A 22,220-nucleotide genomic window follows, 5' to 3' on the forward strand; every position below is an offset into this window, starting at 1 on the left:
GTAGATGGTCACTGCTTAATAGTTTCTGCTTTCTTTCCCTTCGTATTGTCAAAACAGTGTCAACATCTGCAAAATTGCAATATTGCGGCATGAGAAACTAGTTGGCCTGTTCGAGAAAAACTCAAAATTGGCTCAAGGTTGTGAATAAAGGTTCCTGAATCATTCATATACGTTCCAGTGGAATGCAAGGTGGAAAAAAAAAAAAAAACATAAACTGAAATGAAAGAGGAAAAAACTTTCGATGCTCATTTTTTTTATTAAAAAATTATTTTGCTGCAACACGTGTACATGGAATGCATATAGACCCATCTAGATATAGAAGCATAGAAAATTGATCGTAATAGGGAAAACATATTTTAGCGTACAAAATGAAAAATAGCCTTGATTACTCTTCCATGCCCTGAGAAGCCTTCAACCACTGGATTTCCCAGGCGCAGGATCTGCTGTACCGGACATGCAATTGGACTACTGGATTCTGTTTCAGCGCTCCCTCGGCTCATGCAACCCAATGGAACTGTATACTGGCAGCAAGAGTATCAATCTAAAAAGACAAATCCGTCATACTAACTTCATGCTCTGGTACCCTATAGGAATATCCAAGCTCGTCTCCAGAGCTTCTTCTTACCATGCTCGCCCTTTGCATTAACCGAACCAGTTGTTGGACAACTTCAGATATGGGAGGGCGGAACTCTGGCTCAGGCTACGCAGACCAAAATAATTGGTTTGAGAGAGTATTGAAGTGGGAAGTACTTTCAGAACTCAAACATGGAAAAAGGAAATGAAAAATGATTAGCATTTAACAAACAATACAGATTCTAGGAGGGGGATGCCTGGTGACAGAATAATACTCAGTACCAGTTACCTTCCAGAAACTATCTGATTCAAAATCTTAAAGTTTAATTGTTGCAGAAGCATGCAATCATACATCAAAAACCATTTCCCATAACCCTATATCCTTACCAAATCAATCTGATTTTCTAGAAGATCTCATGAAGATATGTCAAAATTGGGAAATATAGCTTAATATATTTTAAAAAAAATCATGAAAGCATACAAAACAGTTTTCCATTCTGGATGCTGGAACATAGGAATTTCCCATTGTCCCTAGTACAGTTTCTACTGTCAGCATCCACTGCAGGGGCTGGAACATTAAAATTCAAACCTCTTGTTCTGCAGTACTGGTTAATACCATTTTCTGTAGCATGTGGGGGCATGTGCATGGATGCCTGTATGCCTGCATCTCTGTGTGCATCTGTGCACAGGGGTACTTGTTCATGGATGAGTGTGTTGTGTGTGCGCGTGCATGTGCATACATACAGGAGCGTGCTTCTGTGTGTGGCTCATGCATGGATGGCTGGCTTGTTTTTTCTTTGTTTTTTTGTGGTTGGGAAGGGGTTGATGGTTATGTAATACAAAGACAAATAGTGCCCATACACCCAAGGATGTTGATAATCAGATGAGATGGATCATGAGTTGGTGACTTGAAGTCAAAAGCCAGTACCAAACAATTTGGTGAAAACCAATGTTTAGAATAGAATAAGTTCAGTGCTATCTAAGACAGAAGAAACGTTAAAGAATAACATAGCAAAATCAATTAAAAGACAAGTCATGGAAAAATAAATAGACCAGTTACTGTAAAAGGAGCATGACGAAAAATCTTACACGAGCATGTAAATTATAGCCCCCGTGTTATTTTAATCTCATAATCAAGAAAAATAAGAAACAGTGTCGAAGATACTACCAGGGAATTAGTTGACTATCTCAACTTGTTAGGAAATTTATCGAGGAATAGCTTTGGAAGATCAGCGAAACTGTGAAACTCTACAAATCAAAAATCTGATGGAGGTCGGTATGTAGCAGATGCAACTTCAACTCGTATGCATATTAAGGAAGTTGAACATTCTAGATTGTAAATTCAGATCAGCATTGTCATGGATACAACAATCAAATACTTGATATACTTTTCTATATGCAACAAGATGATAAAACTAAAATCCACTACCTGAACACATAGTGCAATGATGTCAGCAAAACGTGAAAGCGACTTCGCAGGGTACATTCCGTTTAACGCTGGATCAACCATTTTTGCCAATGCATCAATATCATGAAGTTGTGGAGTGGCCCATCTGACTAGAGACTGTTCTGATCTTTCTCTAGAACTGACATATCCAACATGCAAATAGGAAATTCACAAACAAAATATCACATCAACAAATTTAAAATAATTTACCCAGCCAAACCTACGAGAGAAAAAAAATAAGGTAATCGAGATAGACCTGTCCAATGGTTTCCGACCTGTCAACAACTCTAACATCACTATGCCAAAGCTATATACATCACTCTTTACAGTATAAACTCCAGACATTGCAAACTCAGGAGCACTATAACCAAATGAACCAACCACTTCAGTTGAAACCTAATAAACATACAGACGAGTGACAATTTTAGAAGAATACAGATATCTGTGGCTTCTTACCCGATAAAAAGAAAACAGAAAAAGATGATGTGTGTTGCATGATTACTTGCCTGCCTTTCAGTATTGGGTGTCAATGCAGCCAGACCGCAGTCTGATAAGTGAGGATTCAGCTCTTCATCAAGTAGGATATTTGCTGACTTGAAGTTTCTATGTACAAGTGAAGGCAAGCAAACTTCATGTAGATACCTGAACGGAAATTGAACGGTTTTGGTTAGTTGAGCATTATTTATTATGAGTGCAAATTGGAAAGTTGTATGAACTGACAGCTTACTCTAGAGCCCTAGCTGTGCCAAGTGCCACTCTCATGCGTGCATTCCAGGTTAGCTTGTTGCCGCTATCATCAGCATAGTGCAACATATCATGCAGTGTTCCATTTCCAATATACTCATATACCAAAAGCCGTTGGCCATGTTCAACACAGTAGCCTACAAGTGACACAATGTTTGGGTGCCTAAGTCGTGACATATTTGAAACAGCCTCAAGAAAATTATCTTCCTCCTGTAAGGACAGTGCTGCACTATCGATCTTCTTAATAGCAAAAACCTGGGAGAGGCAAGAAATGATTGTCGTTTGCATCTCAGCAGACACTTTATATAAATGAAAATTATAATTAACTATTCATGAATATTTTAGCAGGATGCATTTCAAGATTTTCAGCTGCAATGAATGTTTGAACAGACTACCGGAGATAGAATTAGAATTGAAACAGGAGGAAGTAAAGATAAATAAGAACAGGAAACACCAAATCAGCTTTTTTCTGAAGAATTTACAGAAGATTCGGTTTTGATATTTTTCAAGGCGACATTACTAAAAACTAGTACCAGAAACAGCATAAGCTACCCTAAACATGACAATTCTGCGATACCATATTTATCAAGACACATTTGTCAAAGAAGTTCCTTGCAAAAAAATTGGCCAGAAAAGCAAGTTTAATTCTATGATAACTAGCTCTTTCCAGCCAGATTTCAAAAATAAAATTAACTTAAGAAAGCTCTTTCCGTTGTGCTATGAGATAAAACAAATGCAAAAATCTTTATCTTCTCTCTTTAGCATTACTTACGTCTAAACTACCATAAGACCCCACAAACAACATTCCTCATATCTTCTGGACCCGAACCCTTTTCTTGGAAAAACTTCTTTATCCACCGATAAAAGGAAATTTTTATAGAAAATAAATTGGGGCCAGGTTTTAAGTATCGATGCTGGTAGAACTGCTTTTACCAAGTCATGCTGAAAAAAGTACTAAAAAGGACTCAATTCAAAAAAATATCCTTTTAATAATTTTAAACAATTACAAATATGATTTAATAGGTTCCATGCCAATCCTGTGCCAGTAGCAGTACCAGCCTGGAACAGTAACCATATTTGGTTCTTACAGTCTTTATTGATCCAAATTTTGAACGTTCATCAAGCATGCAAAGGTCACTTTTGTCCGCAATGTGCAAATTGCAAACTACAAATGTAAGATATTGCATTGCTACTTGTTTTAGACCAAATGGGCTTTCACTGAAAATGGCAAATACTGATAGTTATTTGCTTCAATTTTCTTAAGATTCAAGTAATTATGGCAATCTAAGATGTTGCAGAAATAAGGATCGATTAATTTCACATGTAGAAGCTACAAGTCTCAAGACTTCAAGGAAGCAGAGAATGCGAGATCTTTTCTTGTGGATATCAAAAAATGTGATTTTCCTTCTTAGGATAAAGTATGGACCATCAGAAAATGAATTCTTACAATTCAGCAACTCTACCATCAAGGCTTTGAAAGAAAGAAAAAAGAAGCAAAGATGAAGATGCAAGTAAAGATCAGTATTAGACTTTGAAGTTAGTAGCAGGTCCTTGAATGGAAGAATAGAAACAAAATGACCCCTAAGCTATGTGTCCCATCATGACAATCAACAACATGCACATTAACAGAGATAACCTAGCAATGATGGGATTTAATATGCATCAGTAGAGACCCTAAACATTTTAAACTTTTAATCATCCATGTAATCATAGAACTGGAAGGTAACTATTGTGCCTTCTGGTACATGCCGACTTAATACATAGAAAGGATGGATGATAACTAGATATGACGATTCTGGAAGTCCATGGCATCTGCCAAGAATAACCTCCACGAACTAGTGAGGCTTCCCCTCGCTACTTTAAACAAAGGATTATTCCACATGGATTAGGTCAGCATCTATGGACGTTCTAAGACAGTGATGACCACAATGGTACTTACAGAGGGCAAGGCCAAGGCCCCAGGTCAACTTTGAATTACTCATCTGATAGCAGATCCTTCAGTCACCCAGTCGAATGCTACATCTTAACTAACATCATTCTGCACAAAGAGATGTCTCCTAACTGTCAAAATTCAACTAGATCTTTAGGGGCAAGTAAATACGTGAAGAGGTCCTTGCACAGCTTCCCTTCAAACTATTTTCATTAAATATTATTTTAATATGGTTCTAGAATAACTACATAGATAGCATAAACTATAACCAACATAAACCATGGCTTCTAAAAGCATGGACAATAAAACAGACACTGAATAATGTGATTCTTGAAGGAGGAAACACAAGACTTTCACAATTATATTATATTCTACATATTTAAAAGATATAGTAAAACATAGAACCGGTGAAGGAGGGGAAAGGAAGAAAGAAAGAGAGGGGGGAGAGAGAGGGAGAGGGAGGGTGGTAGATGGCTGACGGAGGCCGACGAAGGGCCATGGAGGGCCGGCGAGGGGTGTAGAGGAACAGAAGGGCTCTGCCCTCTAGTTCCCTTGTTTTATTCAAAACAGGGGTCCCAGAGGGGAGCCCTTTTTATTTTGAAGAGCTTAAGCGAAGTCGACAACCTTCTTACCTCCATCACTTAATTTTTCCAAAATATTTTTTTATTTGAAAAAATTAAGTGAAGTCAGCAAAGGGGTTGCCAACTTCACTTAAATTCTTCAAAATAAAAAAGGGGCCCCATGCGGGATTCTTGTTTCGAATGAAACAGAAAAATCAAAGAGCAGAGGAGGGCTCTGCCCCTCGGACCTCTGCCAACCGTCTGCCACCCTCTCTCTCCATCCCTTCCTCCCTCTCTCTCCCTCCCCCCTCTCTCTCTTTTCCTCTCTCCCAATCTCCCTCTTCTCTGTCCTCTCTGCTATGTTGGGCTGTGCTTCGCTAGCCTCCGCCGGCCTTCTCCCTATCTCTCCCTCCCTTCCTCCCTTTCCCTCTCTCCCTCCCTATCTCTTTCTCTCTTTTCCTCTCTCCCATTCTCTCTCTTCCCCACTCTCCTTGATATGTTGGTACGCAACCAGCAAAGAACGACACAGGGGCGTACTGAACCATGCTGACGGGCCTTGGTACCGGTAAAGTGATCCTTGCATGGAACAATCATATTCAAAGTTGTCTGCCCATATCTCTGTCATCATACGGATGTATGCTGAAGATAATTTTCTTAAATCCTACTGCTTGAATCACATAGCAAAGTCCATCCGATATACCATACACAATTTTGTAGTTGACCCGAGAATGATGAATCCAGAACTGTGATGAAACACAACCACCCAATAGTATTGTTTTGAAGGTGAGGGGCTAATACTTATCACTGAACTATGTCAGAACTTGTTAATTAAAGCAGACCCAACTTGGCATTTGAAGATGTAATCTTGCTGATTACCAGACAACAGAAGTCCCTTAGAGATACCAAATAGATGGATGCTGGTGAATATTGTTGTTATGTGAGTTTGATGGTCCAACCATACCTACAGCTGTGGAAACATTATCGGTAAAGAAAAGGACCAATTCTTCCAATACTTTGCCAAAAACTAACCATCAAGTCATCTTGAACATCAGAAACTATGGAGTTTTTTCTAGGTCAAAAAGCTAATAAGGCCCCTGCCATAGTCCGCGGAACCGTCCAGGGCGTCCCAAGACGTACCCACGGCAGATCGGGATAGTTCCGGCAATGAAAATGAGAACCGACGATAGAGGGGGAGAAGGAAAAAGAGAAAAAGAGAGCGGGAGAGGAAAAGGAAGAGAGAGGAAGGCAGAGGCTGGGGAGCTGCCTCGCCCTCCTCCGCCTCGTCCGCACGGCGGTTCTCCAGCCCTCCATTGGCTCTCCACTGGCCTCTCCCTTTTCTCTCTTTTTCTCTCTCCCATTCTCCTTCTCCCCCTCCTCTTCTACTGTATCTGTACAGGCATGACATGGAACCGTACCAACCCGTACCGCCAAGCAACCGGTCTGGGGCCCAATACCCGCATAGCAGTCCTTGGCCCCTGCTTTATACCTATACAACCCCCAACTGTAAATAAGCAATGGGATAATGCTCCATTATTTCCTCTGACAAAACAACTTTTAGGACATAGATAATACCCTTTGCCTTCATTTCTAATTTCATTTCATTTTTAGAACTTAATTGCTCTCTTGCCCTTATATAAGTGATCTTATTTAAGGGCCACAAAAGTTTGGTAAACATCAGGAGGACAAAATAATATCATGCATTAGATGAAGATTAGTAGTTGTAGAAAACAAAAATACACTAACGAAGAACTGATTTATAGTATATAATCATGAATATATGGAGAAAGGTGGAGGCTTATAAAACAAAATTGATTGAATATAGGAAGGGGAAGGGACACCTCACAAAAAATTAGAGAAGTGTGGAAATAACTGCTGCTTAAACATTGAACAAAAATGATTAAAGGGCTCTAAATAGCATTTCTGAATATATGCATGGAGCTTGTTGATAATGTTTCTTGTTCATATCCAAGACATATGCACCACTCTGTTTTCGTTTCCCAGTTTCAAAGGAGAAAACAAATACTGATTGAGCAACATTTACAGAAGTAAAGGTATTGACATAACATTTGATTTGGTGAGGAATAGAAAAAGATGTTATGCCTGGAGAAGTGAGATTTATATTAGAAAACAACAGATTGTTATCAAAGTCATCTTGCCTAAATAGAGATTATCATGTCCAGCCATGTTGACGAAAAATGATAGGTGCTTCCTACAAGGTATGGGAAAGTGAACAACAAATTCAGTTGGAAGTGAACATAGTTCCTTGTAATGTTCTTCAAAAATGCCAACTCAAAATTTCTGCTACAAATAATGCTCCATTTATCCTATAGAAGCATCTTCTTGATTTTCTAAGACATTAAACTAGAGCAAATGTTCTAACATAATATGTATAATTATACCGATCAAGGTTTGCCGTCTCGGTACTAGACCTCAGACCAGTGCCACACTAGCACTGTGTTGGTACGGTACAGGATCTTTTCGGCATACTGAGTGTCGGTACACCACCCATATCAGGTATTAGTACTAAACCGGTATAGTACAGTACAGTACACCTCATACCATTTGGTTCAGGCCGGTACGGCGAACCATGATACTGATAGCTGAAAACTCTAATACCACCAATTTGGATCCTCTTTATAAATTCTTCGTGGCAAGGGCTATATTCTTTGCTATTGCTGACTCTTTTAAAACCCTTGTTCATCCTGGATTTCTTTTACTTGTTAATCTCCTTGCTGAACTTTGAACACAAGCCCAACACCCATTCCTTACTGATTTCTCTCCACTCATCATACATTCCCATGCTATTATCCTAGTTAGTTTGCTTACTCTGATCTACTTAGTTCTGAGTTTGTGCTTCCTTAAACAAAAACCTAAATAATAGTACATTTGATCAATAAATGGAAGCACGTTGCAGTACACTACATTTAATACCATATGAACTAATATAGACCGTTCTGTGGATTATGATGGAAGCAACTTTTCAATTCACATTTTTTACCAATTCAAACACAAACTAGTAATTATTTAATGCTAGGATAATTGTCAATTCATTTGGCCAAAATGGCACATATCATCCTTGTTAAGTTTGCAACTTCTACATGTAATTTAAAACCAGCATAATTTTATACGTGTTATCTCACAGGAAACATATATGACTTTCTTTCTTACAGTTTTGATGGTACTAAATTTTTCTTTTTCAAGACATATTTCTAGAAGTAACTTTGGACAGGGTCTAGAATCTTTGAAAAAAGGGAAAAAGAAAAAAGAAATGTGGCTCTCTCTGCAGGACCCAATCTCCTTATATATTATACGACTCTATCTTTGCTTTATTACATGAATCTGTCTTCCAGGCTAATCACAGCGAATCCATATTTCTCCATCACTGGAAAATGCGTCAGTTCTTGGAACAAAAGTAGGATCCTACAAATGCTAACTCGGATATGGATCCAATAAGGAAACAAGGATATGAATCAGTTTCTCCAACCATACGAGGTACACATATGGTGACCATGCAAGACAACCAAAAACTGACATAAATGATTCATTTAAGTTCCTTTAGATGTTTTGTAGGTGCACACATGAGAATATTTAAAAGTTATAAATTTACCATGATGCCTTACGTATAACAGTTTCTATTGCACGTGGAATTTATGTTTCAATTCTTCACTAAAGGTGAAATTTATGAATGATCTTATATAGTATCTTACAAGGAGTTTATATTAAATATAGGTGGTATCCAGGCTTCTTCTGAGAGGAAAGAGTGGTTTGAGACAGTACATCTAGGGTAGCACCACCTTTGAGTTCTATCTCAGGAATTAGCTGGCATGGATATCTACAACAAAGATCAAAAAAGTTCCCCCTAAGGAGAAGACTTTAGTTTTGCTCAGACTTCAAAAGCTTGGAAAAGAGGATAGAAAGACTGGAAGTATCATAGATGGAAGTTGTGAAAAAGGATCTAGAAAAGATAGGTTGGAACCAAGGTTCGCCGTATCGGTACCGAACCCCGTACCGGTGCCGCACTAGGATAGGCATACCGAGTGTCGGTACGGTACGGTATGCAGTACGCCAGACGTACTGACATTGGCGTACCGATACCGGTACCCATCGGTACAGGTATGGTACGCCCGGTACCGACGGTACAGCATACCATGGTTGGAACAATATGACAATGATGTAACTCATAATGTGGATGAATGGGCAATCCCCATCTTTCTCTCAAAAACACTTTAAGGATGAATATCAAAGGATTCATAATGCCAGCCCAAGTAGTCGGCATAAGGCTTATTTGCTAGGATTATAGTTTAATTTATGTTTATAAAAGAATAAGAGTTGATAGTGAACATGGATGTTGAAGCTCCACATAGGCATAAAGTTTCTTCAATCAGAAAAAAAAAAAAGAATGAACAAATAGCATGGGAGCAAAAAGGGTTTTCTCCATAAACATAGTTGTATATAACAAGATAAAGAACAAAATATATCAGGATGGGTAAGAGATACGGAGATAGTGATATAACTTGCTATTCATGCTCTGCAGAAATAAACTTCAATGAGTAACATTATATTAAAGTTTTATTTATATGAAGTTTGAGAGTTGGTCTAGTATCCTGTATTATGCTTATTAAGTCTAAAATTTATAAAAGCAGATATACACAAGTTAACTAGATTTAAAAACAACAAGACCTAATGTTATCTCAGACGCCTAAAAAGAATGACATATTAGACAAAAATGAACTGAAACAACATATAACTCATTATGGAGTAACTACAAAAATTATTAAAAGAAGACCATGGACGATTCTTTATCAAATAATATTATCTTATATGCATGTACTTTTGAAATTGGTGGTTTTTTAATTTTCTTCTCAAGATGACGGGTGTCCTCCATCTATCAAGCAGTTAATATATCCACGGTCCACATAGAATCTATCCAGTTACTCATGATTCACTGACCACATTTTTTTCCAAGACACCTTAATCCAGTAGAAGTTTTTGTCCTGCATTTAAATCAGGAAGGAGATGCTCGCCACTTGCCAGGACAGTGGTTGACTTGAGCAGAAGATGCAAGATACTTTTGTGGATTTCTTTGGACTGTTTGGATAATAACTTCTTGTTTTACCATTGTCATAAATAATTCATGGAAGGTTCTTCAGAGAATGCTTCTTCCAATCTAAATGACTTCCAATAACTACCAATAAGCAATTTGATAAGCTAGAGATCTGCCATGATGCAACATTGTTGCTAATTGCACTTCCAATTCATATACGTTTTTGGGATGGTAAAATATAATAATAGCTGATAGATACAGCTACAGATGCCAATTACAGTGTAGCAGTAGGAATTCAAAGGATATGTTTTTCCACAGCAAGTTCAAAGTTTTGAAACCATGACATGACATGCTCAGTAAAATGTATAATTGGTGGGCAAGCAGGTGGTTAAGAATTTTTATGAAAATGATATGTCAAGAAGCTCATTATAAAAATTTTCACATTTTAATGGAATCAATGAATAGAAGTTTTCGCTACCTTTCCATTAGAAAATTCTGCCCTGTAAACCCGACCAAGGGAACCTTCACCGACAAGGGAATCCTGACTAAAGCTGTTCGTTGCAAGTTGGAGCGAAGCAACGGTATGGGAACTTGCAGTTATAGGGACTTTTGGTCTTTTTCCAGATCCATTTTTCCCATATACTTTCTCAACCATCATTTTCTCAGGTGGTAGGGGTTTCAGACTTGTCACTGAAGCAGTTTTAAGCCTCTGCTCTTGCATCTCCTTGTCAGTTGCTACAAAAGTGACAGGAAGAAAATTAAGGAAATGGCATATTTAAAATTTAAAATGGTTATAAAATATAGAGCATAATTATAAATCAGAACATGAAATACAGAGGATAATTTTAAATCAGAACACAAAAGCCTTCAAGTCATGTAGTTCACATTTGCTCACGATAACAAGCACTAAATCCTAATGAATCCATGAAGTTGTACACTTCATTGTCAGGGGATAAACATGATTTGTATCCAATACCTTCAACAGATAGCAATTATTAATGTCACAAATAACTCATTCTTTTCTATTTAACAGGAATACAGGTATAGATGCATATGAATATGAACTTAAACCAATAAAGAACTCATGTTTTTTCCCTTCTGCCGTACTTCAATTTGTTCATATCAAATACCCATATTCTTACAATCTTGCCCATCAACATGTCATAGTGCAAATAGTTAATACTTTCCTGTAATAAATTATGAGCTTAGTTATTTATTTAATCAATCCATGGTAAGTTATGTATATACACTGCTGACCATGAGTAGTGCAAAGTAAATTATTTAATTTATGAAATTTATGAAGAATGGAAAAGCTTGACCTAAATCATAGGTAACCCTAATATGAGTGCTTGGTGAATGAAGATTCATAAAGTTAAGTCTAAATAGTTGGAACAAGGCAGGTTTATGAATTAACAACGTAAAATTATCAATCACGCAATTATATCGCATTCTTTTTCTCCAAATTAATGCAAATAATTTGGAGATCTCATATACTCCATCACTAAAATTTTCTCATGAACTGCCTAAAGCCTGTACACAACCTCACTGCTGACCTCCAGTGGTCAGTGTCGTGATTAGATGTTATTGGTCTAATAATTACTCCACCACGCTCTCCTAAATCTCCATTGCCTAGCTCATAGGTTCAATTTCAGAATAGCTGATATGAATTTGTTCAGCAAAATATGTTCTGAAATTTAACCGTGCATTATGCTTAGAGACTAGTAACCATATCCATTAGAAAATATTGTATTGTTTCTCAAAGTGACACAGTTGAGTGGTAAACTCCTCCAATGAAGAGGTCAACTAAAAGTTAAAGCTTGAAGATAGAAAATATCATGACATCTAATGTGTCAAAAGAAAAAAAGATATATTTTTAACCATGTTGTTTTAGGACTATCGAAGTACATCATTATCATATCGCCATAAGTATTTTACCATCTAAATAACATTTCCAAGTAAAACAAATACTAATCACTTCCAAACTTAAGGCATGAAGAAGATTGTCACTATCATGAAAGAAGAAGGTCCATAAAAGCATAAGTTAGGAAATAAAGGGGTACCTCTATCTGCACCAATCGTAGCAGATGCTAAAGAAGGGCTTGCATTCTTTCTAGTGTCATCCTTTTTCTTTGGAAGATTCCAAATGCAAAAAATAACAGCTAGTACTATACATAAAGCACCAAGTGTTGAGCCGATAACTATCCCTGTGACTGAACCTGCCGTCAAACTCTTCTTGTTATTCTTATTATCTGGATGGAATGGTTTGCTCTCAGGTCCCTGTGGTGTATCTGTAGGTGCCTCAGTATGATTACGATTATGAGGTCTACTAGGAGGTGGCACATACGGCGGTGGTGGTGGAGCAGGACCATTAGCAAATGAGTTTCCTCCAGCACTATGCACATAATGGCAGAAAGAAGTCAGAAAAATTAAACGGGAAAAAATAAGAGAAAAAAAAGGTAACAAAGACTGCATTAATACTCACATAAGATTTGGAATTGAACTGAATTCCTGTGGTATCCAACCACTGAAATTGTTGTCTGCAATATTGCTGACAAAGAATAAAGAGTATTAATGATAGTGAATGTAACAATAAAGCCTGGCATTGCATATAAGGTAACTCACAGAGTAGTCAAATCTAGGTTCGCAAGAAGATTCAACGGGCCAGTTAATTGGTTCTCTTGCAAATAACTGCAAAAGGGGGAAAACTTTAGAACCTGGAAAAATCATACATATGGCTGAAAAATATGCAGCAAAATTTCTGGCAATAATCCATTTAAAGTGCACTTACAGACTAGAAAGATTTGACAAAGAGCTCAGAGAATTTGGAAGATCTCCTGTCAAGTTATTGAATGACAAATCCCTGCCATACAATCTTAAATGAATATGAAGAACGAAACAAAAGACCATTCTAGGAATGAAGATGTTCATAAAATTCTTCTTTGTGCATGACTAGGAAATGTGGTTTATGGTACAGGAAGGAAAATTATACACATATAAACTAAGAATGAAGTATACATTCACTAGTACCAGACATAAAGAAGAATATTATGAAAAACAACTATGTGTTAGCATGTGCATGCTCATGTCTCTGTATGTTGCAGATTAACTATACCAACAATGATGCACGCAACATAATTGGCTTTCTTTAGCTAATTGCACCAGCCTAATTAGCCTCCCTGTAAATTATATCATTTTCAAAGGAAAATGTAATTATCTTTCGATAGGCTGGTCACTAGGAGGGCAGTGGCACCTGATGACTGCATATGCTCAATGCCTCAACCTATAGGCATCTGACAACCTGACTAATAGCTAGTTCACACAGTGTACACCTCTAGTTCTTGAACTCTTTCATACAGTTGGGAAGTAGGAACTCAAAATCCTTACATTTCCACATTCCGCCCCCACCCCCCCCCCCCCCCCCCCCCCCCCCCCACCCCCCTCCTTCCTACCCCCCAGTACATTTTTCAGCAGAAATGTAGTTAGGAAGTAGGAATTCATAAGCCTTACATTTTTTAGTCATGCTCTTCCAAGGGATCTTGTCCCCATCTTGTGGGAGAAGTGCCACTGATCAGAAGTAGGTCTACAATGTGAAAACAACTTTGATGGCATGGTAGATCAGCTATAGTTCTTTCTTAGTTGCATATGATTTTCACCAAGTGTATGGTAAGACTACAATGAGAATTTTATCCCCACAATGAAACACAATCACTTCTTTTGGATAAGAAAAAGGTCGTTATAACCTTAATCATAAGCTGAAAATGGTTAGTTGCTTAATGCACCTAAAAGATGCTTTTCTTCTTTTGCATGCCTATTGCTCTTTCCCTGCAATGTATTTCACAAGTATCATGCCACCTACAAGCTTAATGAAACTCCATTTACCTAGTTTGAGCACTTCTATCATGACTTTCCTGCCATTTGCTATATTAAAGCCAACAAAAAAACATACTCTGCACTTTGCACAAACAGAATGACCATCAATGATGACAAAGTTCACATGACTTCCCCATTTTTTTTTGGTACAATGGCGGCTCACACCCTACGGGTGTGGATGCGGCCAACAAAATCAGAAAACAACAGAGCAGATAAAGAGCTTGGCACTGACAAAGTTGCACCGATAACATTAATTTGAGATGAATTGGCAAGCAATCTCATCTACTTAACCATCTAGCTTTGCAAATGTTCATGTAATGAGCTAGTATAGTGGCAAATGCCACTTAGTTAATCCCTTCTCTTTTGTTCTCTTGCCAGAGCTCGAAAGCTATGATTACTGATTTATTACTAAAGACTTCTTTAAATTTAATAATGTTATGAAAAAAGCAGAACTCAGTACTTTCTCTCTTCCTCCAAAATTAAGCAAAGTACCAAATGGTATCTCATGCTATTAGAGAACTTGCTTTTCTCTGTTGCCTTATCCCATGTCACTGTTTCTAGTTAATCATTATATTCATTAAAATAGTGCTATTCAGATCAAATAACAATTAGTTCGCACTCAGATCTTTCCATCATTTATATAGTTGAAAGTCGAATAGAACGACCATATTTAACAATTTGAAAACTTGATTCCCATTGCAATAGGTTTCCCAGACCTCCAAAAGGACCACTGCATTTACAATTCTACACACTCTATATATTTAAACAGGATCTCCCAATGACATTCTTACAGTTTCCATTTTCTCATATGAATCAGCCAATGTAAATAAACTTATGCTTGGTTACACTTTTGCTCAGTCTTTATTTCCCATATAGTTGTCTTCAAATCTTCGACCTAGAGGCTCTCTAGTTCATATTGAATTTTCTGGGCCATTTTCGGTCACATGCACATAATTAAAGATCTTTTAGCATATGGTGAACATAATGAAGGCATTCCAATTTCTTCTCACACGAACTTTGATTTTGCAGGGTGCATTGTTCTACACAAAATCTCATAACTCCAAAGTCCAAACAAACTTTGTCTTACACATCTTCCAATAATATTATATGGGAATATTTAGATGATCATAAAGTTGTTACTGTCTGTAGTTTTGCAGAATTATATAGCCTAACATAACATTGCCTATGCAAAAAATGGTGGCAACCAATCAGTACAATTGATTTGTTATGTGAAGTCCAATTTAATACTGTTTTAGAATAAAACTTGTATAAATTTTATTATTGGATTCAAGAAAATCAAATAAAAAAAAGTATAGTCTAGCCACAACTTCTTTAATTAATATAGCCAGGATTTTGGGCGAAAGGAAAATGTAAAATGTCTAAGTACTCAGATTCTGTTGTTCTTTTCATTAATACCTCAATGTGTATTAGATATAGTCCTTGGACAATTCTTAGGAATTTCTACTTGAATAATATGGCTATGGCAAGATGAAAAAGAATTCTCAAGATACATTATAGATCCCACTAATTATAAGGAATAAGCAATAAACCACCATAAACAAGTAGAATAGGTCTTTTTGCAATAAATGTGAAGACTGATAGATAAAGCAGCAAGGAATGCAAGCATCAAAACAGACTGGCTCGCCAAGGATCTTACAACTCAGAGAGGTCTTGAAGGTTTTCAAAGATGTCCCCAATTTGTTGAGATAATGAGTTGTGGCTGAGATTGCTGCAATCAATAATTATATATAAATCATCAGTAAATGAAATTTGCCTCACAAGCATAGCACGTTATATGCTACACAATATACTTACAGGTAATTAAGGGAAACCATTGTATAAATGGAGTAAGGAAGGTTCCCAGAAAGATTATTGTTTGCAAGATTCCTGCACCGTCGAATGAAGCCTAAACTTCATCATCTGAAAGTTGTGAAAAAAAATTGATTCACGAGTAGAGTACTAAGAGATAAAACATTACAGATAGGTAAGGTTTGGCGGCAACTGATATGGAATCCCCTCATGTATGTTGTTGTTGCTCATATCCCTAACATCAAGGATTTTAAAAGAAGAAAAAAGACAACAATTCCACAATCACAGGACACTCGATGATCTTCATCAATGAAAGAGAATATGAATTAGTTTCCTTACAGTGTTTTCAAAGACAAGAGATATGAAAGGAGGTACCCCAGAGTTCCATTCAGCCCCAACCCAGAAACCTGGCTGTTGTAGCACCATAAGAAGCACAACCGCTAAATAGGAATTTAATTTAACAGAAGACTAAACTTATTGAGATATCATTTTTTTATTTTTACATGGCAGTGACAGCTGAACCAGAACAAGTTATCCCCTTCCAAGAATCTCTACAGGGATCACCGCCACTCGATGTCCACCCGAACAGATGTGGAGGGCTATTTAAGGCGCTATACAGCACTCCAAGAGCTTGAACTGCAAACCAGAGGACACTCACTCACTCCCCAAAAAATGAGAAGTATGAATACGAACAAAAATGAACAAATGAAACCGCAATCATATTGCTCCAGTGATTTCACATAATAATAGAACACAATAACGAAGGCAGATATTGCCATTTTCCAATCCACTTAGTGGAAAAAAATAAACAGCAAGCCGTCGAATAAACATGACGATGGCAAAATAAGGTAAGAAATAATCATCTTGCAATGACGAATCTTCCTGATCCTGAAATTCCTACCGGCCTCTACTTTTAAGCCGTACAATAAAAACCAATTAATCAAATCAAGAAACAGAAGGAGAAATAGTGCAGAAAACTTTAGGAAAGAATGAAAAACGAGTTTAACGTGGAGAAACAAAAGCCGGAAAAAGATTCGAAGAGACAAATAATAACAATGGAAAGATGGATTGGATAAGATAGTAGAAGGAAATGATGAATACCATCGGAGGGGTCGGTGGCCGATTCCACCACCGCCGCCGGCGAGCCAAAAAGAACCGCAAGAACCGCGATCCCTGCCAATGCCGCCATGGAAAGATGCGTTGGTCTTGCGGGATCGGAGAGAAGCCGCCTCTCTCGTAGCCCTCCCATCAGAACCCCACCCCCACCCCTCTTTCTCTCGCTCTCTAAGCCCGTGATGACAGCTCCTCCTATGATTAAGAAAACCGAGAGATTCAGATGCTTGCCTCCAGACAGAGAACGAGTGTCGGCAAAGACTTTCTTCCTTTATTTCCTTTTTCTTCAAAGAAGGAGCTCACCGAGTGACGGAGGGCATCAGGGAATGAAGGCTTGGGATGGACAAAAGACAAAAAAAAAAAAAGAGAGAGTCTTAATGGTAAATCTTAGTATATATCTAAAGATCATAATAATGTAGGAGTATACGACCTGCAGAACGAGAGAGAGAGAGAGAGAGAGAGAGAGAGAGAGAGAGAGTATTAAGGGGGTGTTTGAGAGTTTGAGGAGATTTTATTTGTTTATGACTTTTTTAAAGCTTAAAAAGTAGTAAAATATGCACTTGACTTAACTACCCTGGTAGAGGGACTCCAGAGAGGAAAAAGGAGGGTGAGGTCAAAACTTGAAAACCCGGGCGCATAAATGAGGACCGGTGGGTGCGTTACGTAGGTGGGACCCCCGTCAATCCCTCCTCTCAAACCATTTGAGCGGTGGTCTTCTATTTGTTTTCTATTATTATTCGCTTTGCGTGCGGCGACAAACCGGGAATGGCGTGGAAAAGAAAATGTGCTCCTCTCAAGCCGACCATGGCGGCATGGGACGCACGTAGTTATATGGTTCGTGGAAAACATGAAAGCGATCGTGACAAATAGTAAATGATATTGGCTCGATTTGGACCACAAATTTGTGCCTCTTTTTTTGTTATGGTTATGGTTGCTAGTGTTTGATGGATTAGATATGCTCTAGGTCCTTCTTCCTAATTCAGATTCAAACCAGTAAATGGATCGAGGTATTTAAATTTTAATCCAATATATATTCATGCAATGATTGGATCTGGTTTGGCTATTTGGGTAATGAAATGGCTTGAGATCTCATAAAATGTACCAGAGTGGGCTAAACCTATATATATTTTTTGAGCAACTAGTTATTGTTGCTGGAAATTGGACCCGGGGGCCGCCGCGAAACCAGGGGAGGAGGAGCTCCGCTGCCGGGAGGGCGGACGGCGGTGCGCCGGCCGACTGCGTCCTCCGTGGGGATGAGAGAGCGGAGAAGAGTGCGTCCTGTCCTGTTTTGCAAAAAAAGCCGGTGGCCGGGCTCTCCGGCGCCGGCCCTCCGATGCTTAAGTCAGAGGGGGCAAATATGTGGAGAGAGCAAGGAAGAGATATGTGGAGAAGATAAAGAGAATATTGTGTTCAATTGTGTCTGTGCTGTTTTCTTCTTTTTCCTTCCTTTTTCGGTCCCCCCCTCCTTTCCCCCAGGTTCCCTTTTATAGAGGGATATTGTGTTACCTGGGAGGTGACAGGGGAATTTGTCCTTTTTGGTGATAATTGGGCACGATCTGGCCCATTAATGGCGTAGTGGAGGATAAGGCCGAATCAGGCCGGGGTCAGGGAGTTGTCGTGGTTGATCAGACCCGTTGGAGTGGTTGAACCGTCGGCCGTAGTGGGCCTGGGGTTCGTAGATGGTAAGTGCATTTATTGCCGAGTGAACCGGCGGTCAGGAAGAGCCATACGCTCTGATGGTTCAGTGATCCGGAGATCGTCTTGGGCCGTGTTCATTAAATGACTGAGTGCATCGGAGACTTGAGGGGGTCTCATGCATTAATGACAGGTTGTGCTAGAATATCTGCGGAGATCTCGTGCCTTGACGGCTCAGAGATGGTGGCAGGTTATAGCCGTCAGATCCTTCACAAAGGTTAGGCGGAGATGAGTATTGGTTAAGGCATCGGCTCGGCGGGGGTGCCGAGCCGAGCTGGTCGCCCAGCGGGGCGCCCTGTGGCGGGGTTGCTTCTAGTACTTCTGGTCGGCGCCCTTTGGGCGAGCGCTTTCCTGGTCGGCGTCCTCTGGTCGGCTTTTTCTAGCCGAGCGTCCCTACTTGGTGCTTTGGTTGGGCCTTTTCGGATTGGCGCTCTCTAGCCGAGCACCCCTCTGGTCGATGCCCTTTGGTCGAGCGTCTTTCTGGTTGGCGCTCTTTGGCCGAGCGCCTCCGTGGCGATATGACTCGGGTTTTTTCCCTAACACTACCCCCCGACTTCCGAGTTCCAGCTGGCTACCAGCTGGAGCGCGGGAAGTAGCTTTAGTTGGGTCATTACGGATTCCGAAAATTTTAATTTATTGCGCGTTTTGAATTATCGGACGCTTCGAGGTGCCTTTAATAGGTGGCGTCTCCTCCTTTCCGAAGCACCTCATTATTGGGATGCTTTTTCCGAAGCGTCCTCGCGTCGTGGGCTCATGATGGGGCCGCACGATCCGATGGGGCGCTTCGGTGTCCGAAGCGTCAACCTAAATTAAATGCGGCGCTCTGTCTTTTGGGCCGACACGTGTCGTAATCCAAACGGGATGCAGCGTTTTTCTCGCTGATCCGGGCCGTTGGGGAGGTCTATATAAACTCTCCCTTGGCCCTCTGTCCTCTTCTCATTGCCTTCTTCTTCCAGCTTTTTACAGTCGAAGTTCTTTTTCTCCGGCGTCTTCCACAGGTCCCTTTTTCCTTAATCTCTTTTTCCCTCGCAATGGGTTCTATTCCCAGTGAAGTCGAGTCTACCATGAGCGTCCTGGAGGTCGAGATGACCGAAGAGTGGTTTTTCCCTCTTCACGGGTTCCGTTTGGAACCCGCCAGGCGGAGGGATCGGGTAACCGATCCTCCGGTAGGCCGGATCGGAGTGTATCTTGAATCACTCTGGGCCGGCCTACGATTTCCTCTTCACGATTTCGTGAACGAGTTGTTGACGGTATGCCAGCTGGTTCCGGCGCAACTCGCTCCGAATGCCTGGAGGACAGTGATCGGTTTCCTGTCACTGTGCTTACTGCACGGGATTCCGACCTCTGTCAACGTTTTCCGGCGACTTTTTATTTCTAAGTCGAATCCGGGAGACGGAGAGTGGCTCTATATCGCCCTTCGGGCGGGTCGGCCGCTTTTTCATGGTGCCCCTTCGTCTATTCACGACTGGAAGAAGAAATTCTTCTTCCTAGGTTCTGAACAGACCTGGGGGTTTGACCCTAGGTGGGGGCCGGCCCAGCTCAGGTCTATCAACAAGCCCCCCCAGCTTTCTCCACGTGAGCAGGGGATCATCGACACCATCCGCGGCCTCGGGGACGGCATTTTGCTGAACGGCCTCATATGTGAGGACGCTCTAGTGAACGTGGGCCTGAGCTCGGCGCGTCCCCATGGTAAGGATAGTTACAGTGTCCTTTTCGTTTTATTACTGTTCTAATGTTCTAATCCTGCTCGCCCTTGCAGATATCGCAAAGATGGTGACCAAGAGCGAGGTCCTCTACGCCCGCTTCCAAAAGAGGGCGGCTGAGCTCTCAGGCGAGCCCACCGAGCCGAGAAAGAAGGCGAAAGTCTCGGCAACCCCAGCGACCCCGGCGACAGCGGTGGCCGAGGCGGGTCCTTCCCGCCCCGCACACTCCGAGGCGGGCCCTTCTCGCCCCGCGCACCCCGACGCTGGTCGGGGGGAGGGCGTGGATTCCAGGGGCACGGGCTCCTGGGGAGCTTCGATGGTGCTCCCATGCCCAGTGCCCTTGGCACAAGTTTCTGGTCGGCAGGATGCTCCAGTTGCCGACCAGGGGAGGAGTCCTGCGGGTCTCGCGCTTGCGCGCCCCGCTTCAGCGATGCGGCAGTTAGATCGGCCGCTTGTCCGACCCCAGCCTTCTAGCTCCGAGCCGGGGAGCAGTCAGGGAGCCTCGGGGTCGGCTCCATCCAGGTCAGCCGATGCTGACCTTCCGGGCCCATCAGGCTCGGGGGAGCGGGTGCCCCTTGCACCCGTTTGGTCGGTATACGAGGGCGATTCAGCCCTCGACAACCCTCGAGTGGCGCGCGAAGTGTTTCGGGTCGCGCTGCTCCCGGCCGACCAGGCCAGGATGCGGTCCATGAGCTACAATGCTTTCATGGACGCTACTCTCTGCAATGCCGTCCGGGTAAGTTTTTCTTCGTCTGTGTAATTTATGGAAGTTTACTCGTAGCGCCTTATGTTTTTTCATGTCTCTTTTACAGCACTTGCACGAGACAGAAACGCTGATGCACATTATCCAAGACTACCGGGAGCGGGCCCGGAGGTGTCAGCGTGGGTATGAGGAGGCCCAGGCGAGGTACCTGGCCGCCGAGGCGAGGTACCAGGCTTCCGAGGCCGAACGTCAGGTGCTCCAAGAAAGAGTAGGAGCATCCGAGGAAGGAATTCGAGCTCTGACCGCCGAGCTCGATGAAGAGAAGGGCGCGCATACGTTGGCGAGGTCCGAACTGCGCGCCGCAGAAGCTCGTCTGGCCGAAGCCGAGCTGGCGCTGGCCTCCCGCGAGCAGGAGGTGGGGAGTGCCCGCCTTCGCTACTTAGAGCTCGAGCGGGAATTGAGAAATCTCGAGCGGAAGGCCGCATACCATGAGGCTCGAGAGCTCAAGGCTCGGGAGCAAGCTCAGAACGCGGTGAAGCTCTTCCGCGAGTCGGAGGAGTTTCACGACCTCCTAGCAGAGGAGGGCGTGAATGGGCTGATTCAGGGCTTCCGGGATTTCCGCAACCAACTGCGGCGGCTCCTCCCGGATTTTGACGTGAACCTGCTTCAACCGAGAGCAGGGGTCGAGAGGCCGGAAGTGGAGGCAGACACCCCGGAGGCCGACCAGAGAGGTCTGGCCGAGGTGGCCGAAGCCATCCCTGAAGTCGCCGAGGTCGCCCCTGAGGCTGCTCCTGCTGCTGCCGAGGCCGCTGAAGAGGTCCCGACCGCCGAGCCAGCCGCTCCCGACACTGCTGGAGCCGAAGTAGTCGAGCTCGAGCCTTGAATGTAATTTGTTGTTTTGTCAAATCGGGATGGTCCCCACACTAGTAAGGGCTGAGCCCGAACCTTTGTACTTAGCCTACGGGCTTTTTTGAAATGAATACATGTTTTTGGAAACCCGTCTGTTGCTTGCCGAGCTCCATTGCTCGG

At 41.4% G+C, this 22,220-nt stretch overlaps 1 protein-coding gene across 2 annotated transcripts; it reads right to left on the bottom strand.

Annotated features, from left to right (window-relative positions):
- Positions 1-220: 220 nt before the first annotated feature.
- On the bottom strand, positions 221-17,524 carry LOC103717064 (protein STRUBBELIG-RECEPTOR FAMILY 8-like). 2 transcript variants are annotated; one of them, XM_039130221.1, is made up of 17 exons: positions 17,394-17,524; positions 17,079-17,285; positions 16,481-16,613; positions 16,317-16,388; positions 16,147-16,212; positions 15,984-16,055; positions 15,826-15,897; positions 13,087-13,158; positions 12,921-12,986; positions 12,781-12,846; positions 12,359-12,690; positions 10,777-11,033; positions 2,748-3,019; positions 2,527-2,662; positions 2,277-2,416; positions 2,003-2,159; positions 221-700 (listed from the first exon to the last, which is right to left on the bottom strand). In XM_039130221.1, the coding sequence occupies exons 2-17, from the start codon at positions 17,224-17,226 to the stop codon at positions 542-544; spliced, it is 2,220 nt and encodes a 739-aa protein (XP_038986149.1). In that variant the 5' UTR covers positions 17,227-17,285; positions 17,394-17,524; the 3' UTR covers positions 221-541. The 2 variants fall into 2 exon arrangements, with proteins under 2 accessions (XP_038986149.1, XP_008803525.1); XM_008805303.4 differs by having other exon boundaries at positions 17,079-17,524.
- Between the last annotated feature and the right edge of the window lie 4,696 nt (positions 17,525-22,220).

The sequence above is a fragment of the Phoenix dactylifera genome, chromosome 1 (genome assembly GCF_009389715.1).
Source record: "Phoenix dactylifera cultivar Barhee BC4 chromosome 1, palm_55x_up_171113_PBpolish2nd_filt_p, whole genome shotgun sequence".
NCBI lineage: Eukaryota > Viridiplantae > Streptophyta > Magnoliopsida > Arecales > Arecaceae > Phoenix > Phoenix dactylifera.